Source organism: Zootoca vivipara, chromosome 2, assembly GCF_963506605.1.
Source record: "Zootoca vivipara chromosome 2, rZooViv1.1, whole genome shotgun sequence".
NCBI lineage: Eukaryota > Metazoa > Chordata > Lepidosauria > Squamata > Lacertidae > Zootoca > Zootoca vivipara.
The window spans coordinates 12,327,811-12,347,965 of NC_083277.1; the positions used below are offsets into that span (position 1 = coordinate 12,327,811).

Below are 20,155 nucleotides of genomic sequence, written 5' to 3' on the forward strand. Positions count from 1 at the left end.
GCCTCACAAGACGAATTTAATTTGTTCTGTGAGTCAATTCATTTTGCAAAAAATTCGACTTGCGAATCCCATAGGAATGCATTGAATTTTTTTTATTTTTTGCCCATAGGAACGCATTAATTGAATTTCAATGCATTCCTATGGGAAACTGCGATTCGCTAGATGAATTTTTCACAAAACAAATTCGTCTTGCGAGGCAACCTCCAATTGCAAAACCCATTCGTCTAGCAGGGCATTCGTCTAGCGAGGTACCACTGTATTTGCAGGACATGTTCTAAGAGCATTTTATTCAGAAATTAGCACCACTGAAAATCAGTGAGAACTTTATAAGGAAGGGCTTGTGCTGAACTCTGCAAACACCATTTTAGTAGTCGATATATCCCCATGATTAATTGGTAGTTGTTGCAGCAACGAGATCATGATTGTATTCACTTGCTTTGATATCCGCTAATCGGCTTGCTTTGATGTTACCCTTATCTGGGGACTTGAGGTGCTGGGCTTTGTGCCCAGAAAGGGGCACTATCTGTAAGATTTGGGTATTTGCCACCTATGCCCTCATCTGGTCTGGTGAAGTGATGAGAAGTGACATATGCTGCTTTGTGTATAAAGATTGTATGAATGTTTGCTTGGCTACGGACAAGCCATCTCCTCGCTGCAGTGTCTGCCCCACATCTATAAGGGCTGAGAGACTTGGCAGGCTGCTTTGCTTTTAAAGAAAGTCTAGGCCTTTCTTTAATAAAGCACTAGAACTGATCACTCGGACATGTTTGACATCCTTCTTCGGTTTCCCCAGCCACTCTGGGCGGCTTACAACAGAAAAATGAAATAAAATAATCTATTAAACATTAAAAGCCTCCCTAAACAGGGCTGCCTTCAGATGTCTTCTAAAAATCTGGTAGCTGTTTTTCTCTTTGACATCTGATGGGAGGGCGTTCCACAGGGCAGGCGCCACCACTGAGAAGGCCCTCTGCCTGGTTCCCTGCAACTTGGCTTCTCGCAACGAGAGAACCGTCAGAAGGCCCTCAGTACTGGACCTCAGTGTCCGGGCAGAATGATGGGGGTGAAGACGCTCCTTCAGGTATACTGGACCGAGGCCATTTAGGGCTTTAAAGGTCAGCACCAACACTTTGAACTGTGCTCGGAAACGTACTGGGAGCCAATGTAGATCTTTCAAGACCGGTGTTATGTTGTCTCGGCGGCCGCTCCCAGTCACCAGTCTAGCTGCCGCATTCTGGATTAGTTGTAGTTTCCGGGTCACCTTCAAAGGTAGCCCCACGTAGAGTGCATTGCAGTAGTCCAAGTGGGAGATAACCAGAGCATGCACCACTCTGGCGAGACAGTCTGCAGGCAGGTGGGGTCTCAGCCTGTGTAGATGGAGCTGGTAGACAGCTGCCCTGGACACAGAAGTGACCTGTGCCTCCATGGACATCTGTGAGTCCAGAATGACTCCCAGGCTGCGCACCTGGTCCTTCAGGGGCACAGTTACCCCATTCAGGGCCAGGGAATCCTCCACACCTGCCCGCCTCCTGTCCCCCACAAACAGTACTTCTGTCTTGTCAGGATTCAACCTCAATCTGTTAGACGCCATCCATCCTCTAGCCGCTTCCAGGCACTCACACAGGACCTTCACCGCCTTCACTGGTTATGATTTGAAAGAGAGGTAGAGCTGGGTATCATCCGCATACTGATGAACACCCAGCCCAAACCCCCTGATGATCTCTCCCAGCGGCTGCATGTAGATGTTAAAGATCATGGGGAAGAGGACAGAGCCCTGAGGCACCCCACAAGTGAGAGCCCAGGGGTCCGAACACTCATCCCCCACCACCACTTTCTGAACGCAGCCCAGGAGGAAGGAGCGGAACCACTGTATGACAGTGCCCCCAGCTGCTGCCAAACAGTGCAGGCAATACTGAGATAGATGAACGCAAGAGAGAAGAGAGGAAGGTGGTGACAATTGTGGAAGCGGAAATCCACCGAATGGTTTGGCTAAAACTCCCTTCTGCTTGTAGCCCCACCCAACATTGACATGTGGCCCTCAGAGAGTTGGCCAGAAGGGAATTCGGCCCTCAGGCTGAGAAAAAAATCCCCCCCACCCCTGCCCTAGAAACCTAGGAAGTACCAACAGAATAACAAACGAGATATCCAGCGATTTGCTGCCCTATTTAACAGCATCCCAAAATCAGCCACCTGAGGCAGCTGCCTCATGCCGCTGAATCACAGGCTGGCCCAGCAGCAACATCCACATCCCTAAACAGTAATTATGCTCTGGATATTTTTGTCCAGCTGCCCTTTCCCTTCAAATAGCAGTTCTGCATTAAATTATGTTGGCTATGTGTTAGTTAGTTAGGTAGTTAGTTTGTTCTCCCCCCCCCCAAAGGCCGCCCATGGCATCTTTTAGAGAGGCGGTCCCACGAGTGTGCAAAAAAGGAGAGCAGGTACACAACATATGCACCTAAGTTGTATACAAATGTTCAAGAATATGATATATGACATTGCTAAAGAGGATTTGGAAATGAAAATCAGAAAGGGGGGGGGGGGACATGGGCAAGTCCACATAACAATGATTGAAATAGAAATAAGGTAAGATCTGTAATTTTGTTTCTTGTTCTGTTTTGTGTTGTTTTATTGTGATTGATTATTGTTTTTGTCTTTGTTATCAATCTTATAAAAGGAATAAAAATATTTCAAAAAAACAACATACGCACCGACACACAATAGTACACTGACAGTTTTCCAGTGTGGTAAATATATATTATCCACTTGGGGGGGGGTCATACAACTGCCCTCTCTACACACAGAGCACACAAAATAGATCTTTATTCATGGGTTCAGCAAACTTTTTAAGCAGGGGGCCGGTGAACTGTCCCTCAGACCTTGTGGGGGGCCGGACTATATTTTTTGGGGGGAAATGAACAAATTCCTATGCCCCACAAATAACCCAGAGATGCATTTTAAATAAAAGGACACATTCTACTCATGTAAAAACATGCTGATTTCCAGACCGTCCGCGGGCTGGATTGAGAAGGCGATTGGGCCACATCCAGCCCCCGGGCCTTAGTTTGGGGGCCCCTGTCTTTATTCATGCTCTCTCTCTCTCTCTCTCTCTCTCTCTCACACACACACACACACACACCCTCTCCAAAGTAGGCCATCCCTCCAGAGGGTGAACAAATTCCCGTTATGGGTTTTTTAGGTCACTTTGTTTGTGCCTGCCTGCTTTCTATTTATAGAGGGAGAAGGAAGAAGTGTCCTGGAGGGGGAGAAGAGAAAGGGGGTGGGGGGGTGGGAAGGTTGTAGGGAGGTTAGGTGAATGAGTGAGTGGATTACAAAAGGCACATAGAATGACAGGATGGCTGCAGGGAGATGTGTCCAGCCCATGGAGAGGTTTGCTGGGATTCAGGTGCCCGGTCTTGGCCTCCACACAACCTGGGCAGGCCATTTTCTCCCTCGGCGTCAGTTACTGGCCTTTAAAACCAAGAGCATCTCTCTCCCAGGCAGGCTGGTTGTGGTGGCGAGGATAAACTGGCTTGCAAGGTTCCGAAAAATTCGTAAAGGTTAAATGGGGCATAACAGCCCAATGGCTGCTAACGTTTCAGGGCCAGCAAAGGACGAGGTCTTTTTTAAATTAACTTCGCTTTTCCTTCAGGACCGAAACCATTAGCAAACAAAGTTCTTCCCCCTGTTTCCGACTATCCCATCCGTCAATCCGTAATGAGCAATAATAGTACAAGGGGCATGATCCAGGAAATGTTAAGCTCTTCTAAGCCGTATTGATTCCAATTAGAGCGGTGGGCACGTGCCGAAGCGTCTTGCCGTACAATCGATGGGCTGAAGTGCTTAACTTGGGCGGAATTATGCCCTTTGTATTTGCCTAGCCCCCTTCCTAAACGCTCAAGGCGTTACCTCAGCAATGCTTACAACAGTGGTGCAAGGTAGGATAATATCATTCCTATGTCTCTGGCGGCGAGGCGGAGCGGTCACCGTTTTGCTTAAAGGCCCCCCTCCCCCCCCCCCGCGTACAATCTTGGGATTCAGAAGTAAGTCCCTTTGAGCTCAACGGGAGAGTTTAACATTAAGTGTGTACAAGATGGCAGCCTTGGTGAGTCAGTGGCCAAGAGGTGACGTCTGAATTGGGGAATCCCAAGCATGCAACTCTTTGTCTCAGCTGCTATAATGCATTGGTCTCAGAAAAATGGGTGTGCACAGATCCTCCAATGTCCGTATTTTCCAGGGACGGTCCCAGATTTACAGAAGCCACCCTGGTTTCTTTTTTGATCCCCAGAATGTCCCACTTTTGTATGGTTTTATTATGCCTTTATATACATTGGAAGCTACCTAGAGTGGCTGGGGCAACCCAGTCGGATGGGCAGGATAATAATAATAATAATAATAATAATAATAATAATAATAATGGAATAGGAACTATTTTCATCAGAAAAATGTTGGAGGGTTTGGTGTGCATATATGTATGCAAACAGGAAAGAGCAGAGTGTGTATGTGCACGGGAGAAAGGAAGGCTATACAAGGCCATGAGGTAAATTGGGGGTGGGAATCTTTTGCAACCCGAGGGCCACATTCCCTTCTGGCCAGGCTTCTGAGGGCCACATGCCAGCGGTGGGCAGGGCCAGAGCCAAAAATGGGTGGAGCGATAAGTTTACCTTCCTACAGGAGCGTCGTTTCTACACACCGCACACTTAGGCACACATGTTCTTCTCTATTCCTCCACGCAGGCAAGCAAGAGCCATCATCAGAGTTCAAGGACCTATTCCAGCCAGGCAAAAACCCTCAAGGAAGGCACAAGGCAGGGCTGGCGGGGTGTGGGTTTGTCCTCAGGAAATCTCCAAGCACCTGATGAAGAGCCCTGGAGGACCACATTCGGCTAAGGTTCCCCACACCCAGGTTGGCAGTATAGTGCCCACTTGCAAATTTCCTACACTCTGTTGTGTAAGTGTGGGAGAGCAACAGGTCACATGGGTGTCCATTAAACCACCCGCGTGATCCTGGCATGTCGTCTTGGAATGATGCGCACATGTTCAAATGGGCTGACATCCTTTGTAAGTATGTTAAATTGCCTCGCTAGTTCCCGTAAGGGTATTTTAGTTCTGGTGGGGCATAAAACAGAAGGGATCCCTTTGGAGTGGCAGCAATGAGTATGTCTCTGTGGAAGTTTGAGCTTCTGCTTGCTGCATGTTGTGTAGCTGCAAGTTCAGGAACAGTTGTGGAAAAAGACTTGTGCATGTCCATGCCCACGTGTTTGTGTATGGTGTGGTGGGCTGCATAAGTGCAACATGCATGAAATACATTTGTATACCATACTAGGATGCGGTGTGTTTGATTTCTGTTGTGCTTTGTGTGCATTGATTATGGGCTTTGTGTTAGTACTGACAGGGGTGTGTGGGCACCACGCATATAAAACACACCCATCGCACATTTTAAGCATGCCTTCTCCCAGAGAATCCTGGGACCTGTAATTTGTTAAGGATGCTGAGCAGCACTCTGTGGTGGGCAAACTGAAGTTCCCAGGATTCTTTGGGGGAAGTCGTGCCCTTCAAATGTGCACTGAACGAGCTTTAAATGTGTGGTGTTTGTGGTATATGACAGAGATGGGAAACATTTTTCACTCCAGGAGGCGCCACTCTTCCTTCTGGGTAACTGTCTGGGTGCCACATTCCTATACAGAAATATTTCTGTATTTTATTGTTTTGTTGGAAGCTGCCCAGAGTGGCTGGGGGAACCCGGCCAGATGGGCGGGGTATAAATAATAAATTATTATTATTATTATTATTATTATTATTATTATTATTATTATTATTATTATTGCAGGCAAGGCCAGAGACAGATACAAGTGGAGGAAGGAATGTGAATTTTACCTTTGTAAAGATAAAGGGACCCCTGACCATTAGGTCCAGTTGTGACCGACTCTGGGGTTGCGGTGCTCATCTCGCATTATTGCCCAGCAGCATGACATAGCCACTTCTGGTGAACCAGAGCAGCACATGGAAACGCCGTTTACCTTCCCGCTGTAGTGGTACCTATTTATCTACTTGCTCTTTGACGTGCTTTCGAACTGCTAGGTTGGCAGGAGCTGGGACCGAGCTCACCCCATCGCGGGGATTCGAACCGCCGACCTTCTGATTGGCATGCTCTAGGCTCTGTGGTTTAACCCACAGGGCCACCCGCGTCCCAAGTACCTTTGTACAGTGGGCTAATTTCCATCTAGGGCAGAGCTTTCCATGTTGGGGACACACTTTTTAGATATGCATTATTTCACGTCACAGTAATTCAGTTTTACTAGCAAACCAGAGGTTAAACTAACCCCTTTCCAGCCCCAGGAGGAGTGCGGGGAGCGTTCGCACGACACAACTGCACACTGCAGCCGGTACACTAATGTGTCGCGACACACAGTTTGGAAAGCTCTGATTTAGGCAAACAAAAACATTATCAGATATCAGGAGCACCTTCCAGACAAAGCACTCCTTGATACTATGAAGTAGGGCAGGGGTCAGCAAACTTTTTCAGCAGGGGGCCGGTCCACTGTCGCTCAGACCTTGTGGGGGGCAGGACTATATTTTTTTGGGGGGGGGAGTGAATGAATCTCTATGCCCCACAAATAACCCAGAGATGCATTTTAAATAAAAGGACACATTCTACTCAGGCAAAAACATGCTGGTTCCCGGACCCTCCGCGGGCTGGATTTAGAAGGCGATTGGGCCGCATTCGGCCCCCGGGCCTTAGTTTGGGGAGCCCTGAAGTAGGGCAAGTGAGGGATGTGGCCTGAGGATAGGTGTGTGGTCTAGGGAGAGTTCTGAGGGCCAGGTGGAGAGGCGTGGAGGGCCGCATCCAGCCCCAGGCCCCAGGTTCCATGGGTACAAGATCATATGTGACAGGATAAAAGAATGTGTGAAAGCTGTGTCAGAGAATTTATGTTTTGGAGGTTGTGGTCCAACTTCCTTTGCAAATGATGGGAAAATGCAAAGGGCCAGAGGGAGCTATGTTTACATGTAGTGGTGCACAGATGTGTGTGTGTGTGTGTGTGTGTGTGTGTGTGTGTGTGTGTGTGTGTGTGTAATATTTGTAAGTAAGGGAGACTCTTGAGAGAACTGAGTTCTGACAGCTCAGATGGTAGAGGGCGAGATTCTTAAACTCAAGGTTGTGGGTTCGAGCCCCACGTTGGGCAAAAAGATTCCTGCATTGCAGGGGGTTGGACTAGATGACCTTTATGGTCCCTTCCAAATCTACGGTTCTATCTGATTGGCCAAAGGTTCATTCCACATCCCTTCCTTTTCTTAAATGCAAGCAGAGTCACAATGAAGGAAAGCGCTTTAGATATTCTTATTAATTCTGGATGCCAGTCCTTAAATGCCCACGCCATTCCTTCTATATCAAGGGGAGCCCTTTAGATGTTGCCCATTTGTCATGTTGGATGGGGTTGGTGGCAGCTCAGGTCCAGTATCTGGAGGGCACCCCATCTGCCTCTGGATGAACAAGGTACACAAACACTGGGACCCACAGAGACCTCTACACCCCCTGCCCCAAAGGCAGAATCCCAAGCACACAGACCTACCCCCCACACCATTACTAACACAGAGATGCTGTGCGGCTCACACCTCAAACCCCGTTGTGTACCCCCACACTTAAGAAACAACAACATATGATATATAAATAGAGCCCCCTTCTCTCCACGGCGAAAATGCAGGTGCACATTCCTCACGGCAAAATTTGGCGAGGCAGTATAAACAGAAGCTTGTCAAGTCATGTCATATCAGTGGTATAATCCCTCTGCTCTCTGTACCTGCCGGATCGCATCTCCCATTTCACACACACACATACCCCGAACACCCAGACACATAACAGATGACATCACAAAGTGATGCACACACAGTTACCCCTGGCACAGCGCTCCTGCTAAACAGTCTCACACCTCGCACATGGAATCTTGCATCCCTCACCCATTGCACACGGTGACCTCCGTGGAAACATCTGATTAATGCACAAGCCCACCCAACCCTCCAGCACACCAAATATCCTCCTTTCTGTGCATGTTTGAGAGAGAAAAAAACCCAAATACACGCAAGCACATTACACACACACACACACACACACACACACACACACACACACACACACACACACACACACGGTTGAGGCTAACTCTCTTTTTCTCAGAAATTAATGGGCCTTTGTTAGCTGTATTTATTCATTTCAATGGGGTTGCTCTGAGTAGGACTAGCACTGATGCAATCTGCAGGCCCCCAGCTGGCTGCACAACCTGCCCTTTAGCTTCTGCACCCCTCCTTTGCACACCTGACACAACACAACCACATAGGCGTTTTCCACAACAGCTCCGCAGCACAAATCCCAGCAACCACAGGCACGTTGCAAGAGGAAGAAGCCTTCTGCAGGCAGGCAGGCAGGCACCCGCGCGCAAGAACTGCGCTCTGCACCCAATGCGACCCTCGTCCTCCTGAATTTCTCCATGGATAGAACATCGCACATAAATATTTCCATTCTCTGCACAACGCGCAGCATTTGCACGATCCCCTCCTGGCAGCACCACACACGGAGGGATAATTCCCACACACAGCTTGATGGACACATGTGCAACCCCCCCCCAAATATATATATCAGAGGGAATGGCGCACACACACTATATATAAACAACCTTCGTGTGCCATTCCCTCTGATGCAGATCTGATCTCTCCCCCCCCACTCCCCAACCCCACCAAACGCCCACCTTGCGCCCAGCTACACAGGCGGGCCCGATCCCAGCCTGATCGTTCCCCACCAGCAGCGTCCCTTCTTTCACCTGTTTTCTCCGAAGACATCTCTGCCGCTCTCGTCTTGGCTGTGACTATATGTATGTGTGTGTGTGTGTCTGTTGTGGAGGCGGGGTAGGGGTGGGGGGTTAGAGACCCACCGGAGGAGGGAGAGATAGCTCTCTGCGTCACCCCCCACCAAAAAAGCCTCCCTCGTCGTCTCCTCCTGTCTCTGCCTGCTTTGGCAGCCTCTCTCTCTCTCTCCCTCCTTCCCCGGACGAGCCACGCGGCTCTTGCTGTCCCTGCGAAGATGATGGGGGGCGATGGAGCGAGAAAGAGGCGCGCGCGGGTGGGGTGTGTGTGGGGGAGAGTTAAAGGGCCAGGCGGCTTCAAGGGCAACCCACGGAGCCTACCTCTCGGGTGCTTTTCTCCTGCGGTGCGGGATAGCTCGCTTTCAGACCCAGGAGGACTTTTAAGGGTCTCTGACATACATATATATATGTACAGGAAGCCGGGTTATAGTTATTGTTCCCATCCAGCTCCATATTGTCGACTCTGATTGGCAGCAGCTGGGCAGCAGGAGATGCCAGGGATCGAACTTGAGGTTTTCAGCATGCAAAGCAGAGGCTCTACCTATCATTGCAGAGTTGGAAAAGGACCCCCAAGGGTCATCTAGTCCAGCCCCCTGCAAAGGCAGGAATCTCAAGCAAAGCATCCATGGCAGATGGGCCATCCAACCGAAAACCTCCAAGGAAGGAGAGTCCACAACCTTCCGTCCCACTGTCAGAAAGTTCTTTCTCATGTTTAGTTAGAATCTCCTTTCTTGTAACTTGAAGCCCTTGGTTCGAGTCCTACGTTCCATATAACAGCGCTTGAGATGTTTGAAGGTGACTCTCCTGTCTCCTCTCAGTCTTCTCTTTTCCAGGCTGAGCATATCCAGCTCCTTCAACCGTTCCTCATAAGGCTTGGTTTCCAGACCCTTGATCATCTTGGTTGCCCTCCTCTGCACACATTCCAGCTTGTCAATATCCTTCTTAAACTGTGGCGCCCAGAACTAGACACAGAATTCCAGGTGTGGCCTGACCAAGGCAGAATAGAGGGGCACTATGACTTCCCTTGATCTGCACACTATGCAGTCTAGAATGGTATTCACTTTTTTTTTGCTGATGCATCACACCTTTGATTCGTGTTAAGTAAGACCCCTAGATCTACTGAGCTCTGGGCCTTCCACAAGCCTGGAGGCCCTGGCAGTGGTTGCCTTTCCAGTCAGGCTTGTTGCCTGATTCTGGAACTTTGCACTTTTCTGCCATATATGCCACTGAGCCCTTCCAGTGTGGTGTAGTGGTTAAGGGCAGTTGTCTTGTAGTCTGTTGAACCGGGTTCACGTCTTCACTCCTCCACAGGCAGCTGCTGGGTGACCTTGGGGTAGTCACACTTCTCTGAAGTCTCTCAGCCCCACTCACATCACAGAGTGTTTGTTGTGGGGGAGGAAGGAAAAGGAGAATGTTAGCTGCTTTGAGACTCCTTCAGGTAGTGATAAAGCGGGATATCAAATCCAAACTCCTCCTCCTCCTCCTCCTCCTCCTCCTCCTCCTCCTCCTCCTCCTCCTCCTCCTCCTCCTCCTCCTCCTCTTTTTTTCCCTGTCCCACAGCACACAAAGGGTGTGTTCTAGACAGTACTGCGCCTTTCACTGGAAGTCGGCCCTGTTATGTTTTCCCCTTTCCTTTTCCTGCTCATCTGCTGAGCTGGGCCCCTGGTGGAAGCAGCCCCATGGACATGTTTGCATGGACGTATTTTAACAGTGATTCCTGCACTGCAGGGGGGTTGGACTAGATGGCCCTAGGGGGTCCCATCCGACCATACAGTTCTATGTTTCTGTGTGATAACTGGTTTCCCTAAAACACAAGGGCCAGGGTAAAGGCCTTTTCAGAAGGCTCACCTCCCGGAGGCAGACCCACAGTACATTTTTAAAGTGCATTCAACACACATTTAAATCTCATGGCTTCCCCCAAAGAATCATTGGAACTGTAGTTTAATAGTGCTGGGGAGAGTAGCTCTATGAGGGTGAAACTACGACTCCCAGGATCCTTTTGGGGCAGGAGCCATGCGCTTACAATGTGCAGTAAATGTGCTTTAAATTTAATAATCGACAAACGATATCCTATATCCTTTTAAATGTGTTTGGGGTAGGTGGTTTGTTTTGCTCTTGTTTTTATTGTGTACAGTATTTTGTGTTTTTATATTGTGTTTTTATGCTGCAAACTGCCCTCAGATCTTTGGATGAAGGGTGGTATACAAATTTGATGACGACGACGATGATGATGATGATAATTGGCGTGCACTTGCCTCTTGCACCTGCTTGCCATTGGGGTCTGGTTGGCCACTGCGAGAAGAGGATGCTGGAATTAAATAAAGAGGGAGCTTAAATAAAGATTGAAAGAAGATAAAGTCCCTACCAGAGAAGAAGGGCAGATCAAGTTGATGGATTGTGACAAAATGGCTAAAATGACCAGAAGAATCAGAAATCAGAAAAGACAAATTTTTAAATAAGGAATGGGGGGAATTTATAACTTATTTTATTGTAAACAGTTAAATGTAGGATTGGAATATCACTTGTAGTTTAATGGTGAATTTTGGATACAATGGAGAGATAAAAGATTTGGATTATTATAAAAGATGCAGGAGGAAAGAATTAACAATAGGACCCTCAAAGGGAAGGAGGGCAATCCAAGAGATTCCTTGCAATCTTGCTTTTATGTTGTGGGCTGGATATAAATGATGTAAAATTTCAATCTGAAAAACCAAATAAACAAAATTTATGGAAAAAAATAAAAAGGGAGCTGCCTTCCACTGAGTTCCTTTGGTCCAGCTCTAGCCCAGTACTGTCTACACCAGGTATGTGGATGGATCAGATTGGTATCTCCCCGCATCCCGGCAGACCAACCTTGACAGGTGAGCAGGACCATCTATGTGTCAATCATCAGACATCCTAATGACTAACAACATGTAACAGGCTGGCACACCCAAATGCAGGACTGTACTCATGGGGTTCAATCCTGCTTTCTGCCATTGTTGTGGTTCTACCTGCCCTGCACCTGACATCACCTACGGCATCATTTATGAAGCAGGGGGGGCATTAAGGTTGCTGCCTTTGCCCTCGCAAAACACAGGACAGGACGTGGGGGGTCGGGAGATGGGGAGCATTCCCCCCCACACACACCCAGACACCTGGTGCTGAAATAACTTCAAAGCACTCCACCACCATCTGCGCTGCAGCCTAACTGGGCAGCGGGAGTGCCAACTTGGCCACGCCACCATGGGTGCCATGCAGTGTGCATGGCTATGGCAACGAAATTTGTTGGTGCCTGGCCCCTTGATGAGGAATTTTGTGGGTGTTTCAGCCCCCAGGCCCCCAGGGTGTTGGCACCTATGCCGAACGGCCCCTCTGGAACTTGTCGCATGCACACAAACACAAATTTGTAACAAAATAAAAAAATTCCTTCAGTAGCACCTTAAAGACCAACTAAGTTTTTATTTTGGTATGAGCTTTCATGTGTGTCAGAAATAGACTGGAAAGAGAAGTTGCTGAATTGCAACTCATTAGCAAGCTTAAAACCATGGAGACACCTGGAATGAACAAAGACATAGGATTCTTATCTCATTATACATGATCAAGCTTTCCTTAGCACCTCAGCCCTTGCTCCCCCCCCCCGCAAGACCAATTGCAGTCATTAACAGTCGTTGACAGTCATCAACAGGTTTACCACTCCTATCAGCCCATCACCCATTCCCATCATCCCCACCCTCTGAATATACATAAGGGTCTGGTGGCTTCTGTTTCAGTGTATCTGACGAAGTGTGCATGCACACGAAAGCTCATACCAAAATAAAAACTTAGTTGGTCTTTAAGGTGCTACTGAAGGAATTTTTTTTATTTTCTTTCGACTCAGACCAACACGGCTACCTACCTGTAAACAAATTTGTAAATATGCCTGTGCTTTGGCAGCAAGGTTTAATGGAGGATGTGGTTTTCTGAAGCACCTCCCCCTCCTTTAAAAGTGGGGGTCAGGGTAACCTGGGAGAGGTTTGCAAAGGGATAGATGGAAATGGTGGGGAAAGGTAGGGCTAGCAGGGGCATAGCAACGGGGGTGCGGGACTGCAGTCTGCACCAGGTGTCAGGCTGAAGGGGGGGTTACCATTTGGCGGCCCCCCGCCACTCCCCTAAAGCAGCTGCTGCCGCTCTCCCCTTTCCCCGGCTCGCTGTAGGCTTGGGAGTCGTGGGGGTGGGTGGGGGGCGCCGAATGGGTTGAAAAAGCGTGGTCCGATCCCCAAACTAAGCACCCCTCCCTCCCACTTCCAGCTAGACAGCGGCGGATTTAACTTTCCATGTCAACCTCAAGGGCTCTCCCAACACCTTATCTCTGCCACCTAGCACCCCTTTCCTTAGCAAAGCCCCACTCACCATACAGGTGAAACTCGGAAAAATTAGAATATCGTCAAAAAGTGCATTTATTTCAGTAATGCAACTTATTATTTTTTATTTTTCTTTTAATTCTTTTAATTTTTACAAATGCTTTCTTTTGGAAATTCCACAGTAATAAAAAAAAAGCTACAATGATACAGAAATAAACAAAAAAAATAAACATCGCTATTACATTTCATTAATTACATTCCATTTATAATTGACCCCCCCTAACGACAAATAATTACAATTACAACAAATAAAGGCTTGACTTATCTTGCTTTGCATGTCATGCATCTAAATCTCATATATTGCTTTCACCTTTTAAGTTGCACTACTGAAATAAATGCACTTTTCGACGATATTCTAATTTTCCGAGTTTCACCTGTATGCTCCTGGGGCTAGAAACCCGGAGAAACAGATCCCTCCTTCCCCCGAGGCTCGGGGTACACTTGGGGGGGGGCGGCATTGCCCCCGCGCTCCTTAGTACTGCAAAAACTTTCTTGATGTGGGGGGGGGGGAGGCGGACGACGACTGTCCTGAATTCCACAACGATCTCCCCCCAAGAGTGGTTTTGTACAACACTCACAGAGACACAGTGGCCCTAGGAAGAAGAAGGGAAAAAAAACAAATACAGTAAGGAAATGGGGTGGGCACTGCGCAATGAAATCACAGAATTGTAGAGTTGGAAATATGGACCCCCAAAGCTCATCTAGTCCAACCCCGTGCCATGCAGGAATCTCATCCAAAGCAAATCCAGGTATTGATTGGAGAAAATTATTGTTGCTCCCCATGGAGACCCGCGTGGTGCTGTTTTTTGCTTAATGTTTCGCTGACATTCCTGCGTTTCAAAATTTCATTCAAAGAAGCACGTGGCAGCTAGTAGCCACTTTCTGTGTTGTCTCGCAGGGTGTGTGTGTGGGGGGGGAGCGGCCTTTCGTTTAATTTTCTGCAAAGCTTCCGGGAAGCATTGCCGGCACCGACTTCCATCCCATCCTGCCAAGGAAGCGGCGCTCCGTTGCAAGAAGGGGTTGGGCTCTCCTGACGCCAAAGGATGCTGCGAATGCAACCTTGGCTGCTGAGCAGGGGAGCACAGGCAGCCGGAAGTCCGTGCGCCGCGCAGACAGCAGCAAGCAGCAGCAGCAGCTTCTTGTGAAGAAAGGAAGTGGGAGGCGTCTCTGTGTGCAACCCCCCCCCCTTTGGCACCTGGAAGAATAGAGTAAGTGAGTGAGAGAGTAAGGGAGGAGGATGGCAAGGGACCAGATCTCCTGGGCTGTGGCTGCTGTTTCTTTGGAACGCTGCGCCTCTGAGCATCACTTTGGACCATTAGGGAGGAGAAGATTTGTTCAGGTACCCAAGCCAGGGCCGATGGCTGATGCATCTGCCAAAATGTGGGGCTTTCAGAGGCTGCTCTCCAGAGGACTGGGGGATGGAGGGGTGTGTGTGCCTGCCCTCTGCGATGGGACCTCCTAGTGAAAGGCGACCCCCTGCAGCCTGATGGAGCCTTAAGAAGGCTCAGCAAATGCAACCCCACCCCATTTTGCAGGAAGCTCTGCCAGAATGCCCACACCCCCCCCCCCCGGTCAGCACTGCAGTCACTGCCCAGCCTCTCCAGCTTCATGTGAGGCCTGATCTATGCATGCAGCCAAATTCATGCAGATCTAAAGAAGAGATCAAAGGGTGGATCAGGCCAGTGGCTCATCTGGTGCAGCATTCTGGTCACCGGCCAGAAGCCCCTTAGGGGAAGCCCACAAGCAACACCTCTCCTATAAGAAAGTGAGCCCTCCTGCAACATTACTGCAGATCGGAGGAGGATAAAAGCACCAGGCCACAACAGAGCCTTATGCTTCCCGCCTCTTTCCCAGCCCCACTTCTTATGAAGGGGCATAGCCAGTATTTATGTTAGGGAAAGCCAGTACACTCATCTTCTGTCTGGCTCTGTCTAGCAGGTTTGGAATGAGATGTCTCAACAAGAGTTGTTTGTAAATTACGTGTTTTTTTTTGACCCCAATTGCTCAAAAAAATCTGTCAAAATCTTTCTACAATTTCTACTTTAAGTTAAGTATTTTTAATTGCTTTACAGTGGTACCTCGGGTTATAAACGCTTCAAGTTACAAACACTTCAGGTTACAAACTCCGCTAACCCAGAAATAGTACCTCAGGTTAAGAACTTTGCTTCAGGATGAGAACAGAAATTGCGCGGCGGCAGCAGGAGACCCCATTAGCTAAAGTGGTGCTCCAGGTTAAGAACAGTTTCAGGTTAAGAACGGACCTCCGGAACGAATTAAGTTCTTAACCAGAACTTAAGTTCTTAAGCACTGTACTTTATTTAAGGGGGCAGCTCGCCCTCCCCCCCGCTACGCCTCTGTGTGACCAACCCCTCATGTTAGTCATATAAGTCACTGTATCTCTTCATAGGAACCTAGGGCACCGTCTTGCCCAGTCAGGGTGATGATCCACCTACCCCAATATTGTCTACATTGACTGGCAGCAATGTCTCTCCAGGGTCTTGCAAAGGGTGTGTGTCTTTCTGAGCCGGGACGGCGGTGGTGATGTGGTCTAAACCACTGAGCCTCTTGGGCTTGCCGATCGGAAGGTTGGCAGTTTGAATCTGTGCGAAGGTGGTGAGCGCCTGTTGCTCTGCCCCAGCTTCTGCCAACCTAGCAGTTCAAAAGCACACCAGCACAAGTAGATAAATAGGTACTGCTGTGGCAGGAAGAAATACGGCATCTCTGTGCGCTCTAGTTTCCGTCACAGTGTCCCGTTGCACCAGAAGCGGATTAGTCAAGCTGGCCACATGACCTGGAAAGCTGTCTGTGGACAAACGCCGGATCCCTCAGCCTGAAAGTGAGATGAGCGCTGCAACCCCATAGTCGCCTTTGACTGGACTTAACCATCCAGGGGTCCTTTCACTTTCACTTTCCCTGCCCTGTCTAGTGATGCCACAGGAGGTTGAACCACGTGGCACTGCAAATTGTGCCATTTGGAGTTCCTTTTGAGTCAGCAGAGTCACCCAGAAAGTCTCCCAGAATCTTCTTCGTCAGTTCAACTCATCTGTTGGTGAATTCCCATGTGGGAATAAACCCCTTGCCCAGGCATCCCCAAACTGCGGCCCTCCAGATGTTTTGGCCTACAACTCCCATGATCCCTAGCTAACAGGACCAGTGGTCGGGGAAGATGGGAATTGTAGTCCAAAACATCTGGAGGGCCGAAGTTTGGGGATGCCTGCCCTTGCCCACGCCAGTTCTGCTTAAAATATTTATTGAAGAATTAACATTACAACTTATGCAACTATTGGTATGAGGGAAATAAATCAAAACTATATACAGAGAATCATTCCTGGTCTGTGCTCTCCAGCCATCTGGCCAAGGTAACAGCTACAGCTCTCTCCTCCAGAGCATGTCTAATAGAGAAGTCTGTTGCTAAGGAAACCCTGTTGCTGGGGAAGACCTGTTGAAGGGAGAAACTTGTTGATAGGGGCAAAATTATGCAAGGGTCATTTCAAGTCCGTTTTTAGATTACACTAACACTGGGGAGCTTCTTCACGCACATGGGGTTAAGGGGCTTCTCGGTAGTGGCACCCACCTTAAGGAAGGTCCTCCCACCAGATGTCAAGGAGATAAGTAACTATACAGTGGTACCTCGACTTACGAAGGCGATCCGTTCCGTGGCGCTCTTCGTAAGTCGAATCCTTCGGTTGTCGAAGCGTCCATTTTGCGCATGCGCGAAGCTCGATTTGGCACTTCTGCGCATGAACGCACGTGCGGCGAAAATACTTCCGGGTTTGCCGACTTCGTAAGCCGAAACCTTCGGAAGTCGAGGCATTCGGATGTCGAGGTACCACTGTACAACCTTTAGAATACATTCTGAAGGCTGTCCTATATAGAGAAGTTTTTAATGTTTTATTATGTTTTTTAAATATGCTGGAAGCTGCCCAGAGTGGCTGGGGCAACCCGGTCAGATGGGTGGGGTACAAATATTAAAATCATTGTTATGATTATTATTATTTCTCTCTTCTAAATCTTGCAGTCCGGAAGGGGAAGACTCCCAATAGGACTCTGAGAAGATGGAGGAGAAGCACCACAAAAGATGGAACTCTGTCAGCTGCACCGTGGGAGCTGCTTCCAGCTTCGCCACCACGCTGGTGACCTTCCCCGTTTACAAGACCATTTTCCGCCAGCAGCTTCACGCCTTGTCCATCACGGAGGCCATTGGCCAGTTGCGCCGGGAGGGCCTTGCCGGTTTCGCGCGAGGCATTGCCCCTCCACTCTTGGCCAGGACACTGCAGGGGGCCTTGATGTACGGCACCCATGACAACCTCCTTCGTGCCTTCTCAGCCAGGTCCCCCGGGCCTTACTCGCTGAGAGACCGAGCCTTTGCAGGCCTCCTCTCGGGCTTCCTGGAAGCGCTGGCCTTTGGCCCCTTCGAGAGGGTCCAGAACGTTCTCCAGGACGGGCGGACCGTGAAGCGATTCCCCACAACCTGGAGCATCCTGGAGGAATTCAACTCCTACGCCCCAAAGGAGAGGCTGGCCCTGGGCTACTACCGAGGCCTCAGCCTCATCCTGACCCGCAATGGCCTGGGCTGTGCCCTCTACTTCTCCTTCAAGGACCCCCTCCGCGACGGCCTGTCTGAGAGGGGCTTGCCCCGCTGGCTCCCCGCCCTGGTGTCGGGCAGCATGAACGGAACCGCCATCTCCTTCCTCCTCTTCCCTCTCGGTGTCCTCATTGCCAACGTGCAGTCTCAGGTCGGGAAGGAGGATACCCTCAGGCTCCCGGCGGCGGCTGCCACCGTCTGGAGGGCTCGGGGCAGGAAAGCCACACTCCTCTACAGGGGAGGGTCCCTGCTCATCCTCCGGGCCGGAGTCACATGGGGCCTCACCACAGCCATCTATGACTTGCTTGTGGACATCGGGGGCTAGGAGCCCAATCCCATGCCGTCAAGGCCTCCCCAGAGCCCTGGCTTGTGGGGGCAAGGGGACATTATTCTGGGCCAGGCCAGAGAGGAAACATCCCCTTAGGGGAGGCGGGGAGAGGAAAGCAGCACGGAGGACAATGTTTAATCTTGGGGCGGCGGCGGCGGGGGGAGATACCCAGTTCCAAAGCAAATACAGCAGGTGGAAAATACAGGTCACAGAATCCTCTGCAGAAACCTGAGGCTGATGGAGAAACAGCCCCTGCTGATCAGCCTTCCCCACCTAAGGCTTCTCCTAGATCCAGTCTGTGCCTCTGATTGAAGTCCTCAGCACCATCAGAAGTGGTTCCCATTGAGATGGGGACCTGCCTCTGAGGAACAGGCGCTTGAATGGGGCTGGGCAGGGCCAAAACTGGAGGTCCACACCTCAGGTTCTTCATTTTTTTTTGTACTGCATGCGGGCAGTGCTGGTTTTCTAGAAAAAGAGGTGCCGGAACTCACCACGAATGCCTCCCTCGTTCTCTTAGAAGGGTAATGGTGCCCACCTGAGAAGTGCCTAAACCAGGCATAGGCAACCTTGGCTCTCCAGATGTTTTGGAACTACAACTCCCATGATCCCTGACCACTGGCATTGTTAGCTAGGGATCATGGGAGTTGTAGTTCCAAAACATCTGGAGAGCCAAGGTTGCCTATGCCTGGCCTAAACCATAGGTCGCCAACGTCTGGCCCATGGGCCGAATGTGGCCCATGGAGGCCGTTTATCCGGCCCACGAGCCGCCCGGTCACCGAGCCACCCGCTCGGCAAGTCCCCAGTGCGCTGCGCTAAACTGGTGCAGCGTGGCGCAGGGACTCGCCGAGTGGTGCCGAAAATCGCTTCTGCGCATGCCCAGGTGTGATTTTCAGCTCCTGGACATGCGCAGAAGCAATTTCCGGAGCCACATTGCCCATCTCCGGGGCTCTGGAAATCGTTTCTGTGCATGCCCAGACGCGATTTTCTGCTTCCGGACATGCACAGAAGCGATTTTCGAAGCCCCAAAGATGGGCAGTGCGGTGCCGGAAATCGCTTCTGCGCATGTCCTGGGCATGTCCGGCCCACGGATTATCGTCCGTGGAAATGATCTAGCCCACAGCCGGAAAACATTGCCGACGCCTGGCCTAAACCCACCTGAGAAGTGCCGGAACTGAGTTCAGGTGAGCTCCAGCTGGAAAAAAACCCGTGCTGCATGCGGGTATTAATTAATTTAAGCTGCAGTGCTAAACAAGCATAAGGGGAAATCCATTTGAACACACTGCCACTTTCTTCTGAGTAAATGCAAGGGAGCTTCCACTGTTAACAAACCGAGGCAGCAAGGAACAAACGATGCAATGGTTGAATTAACTTGTACACTAAAGACTTTGATAAGGCCAAACTCACCTCTGACTCTTCTGAGGAAGTGGGCCTGTACTTATTGCTGCAGATATATGCACCCACATGCATACCTCGTTATTTATATTACAGTATACAGACACAAATCGTTATGTATAAAGTAGTAAACTTTGCTTTTTTTAAGTGAGCTGTCTCTCTGTACTGGCTAATGGCATGAATTAAACAGATTCAGTAGAAAGAACTCTTCGATTAATTACCTGAAGCTGGTCATGACTAGTCATTATTATTTTATTTAGTTATACCTGTAACTAAACTCAATTCAAAATGTGAATTCATTATGCTGATATGGAAAATAATAATCGAAGTCCTGGCTTCGGAGCTCCCACATTCCACCACTGGTTGGCGCTCAAAGCACCGGTTGCAAAAGCACGCAATTAACACCTGGCAGTCAGAAATGGGCCCCTTGTAACAATTTCAAAACTCACCCATCTATCCCGCCCTAAAAATTAATCAGTCCGTTGGCCAGCAGACATAGGACAGGCGTTTTTAGGAAGAGCGCCAGCCATCGAGACAGGCCGGCCTCGCAAGGCTGTTGTAAGAATTACTGTACTGCAATAACGAATCAATGCACGTGGAGTGCTAACGGCACAAACAGA

General features: G+C 49.4%; 1 protein-coding gene across 1 annotated transcript; it reads left to right on the forward strand.

Annotated features, from left to right (window-relative positions):
* The first annotated feature begins 2,560 nt into the window (after positions 1–2,560).
* Positions 2,561–18,140, forward strand: SLC25A53 (solute carrier family 25 member 53). The gene is given in 2 exon segments (XM_035105057.1): positions 2,561–2,580; positions 17,249–18,140. Coding segments are annotated over 2 exon segments (912 nt in total).
* The last annotated feature ends 2,015 nt before the right edge of the window (positions 18,141–20,155 follow it).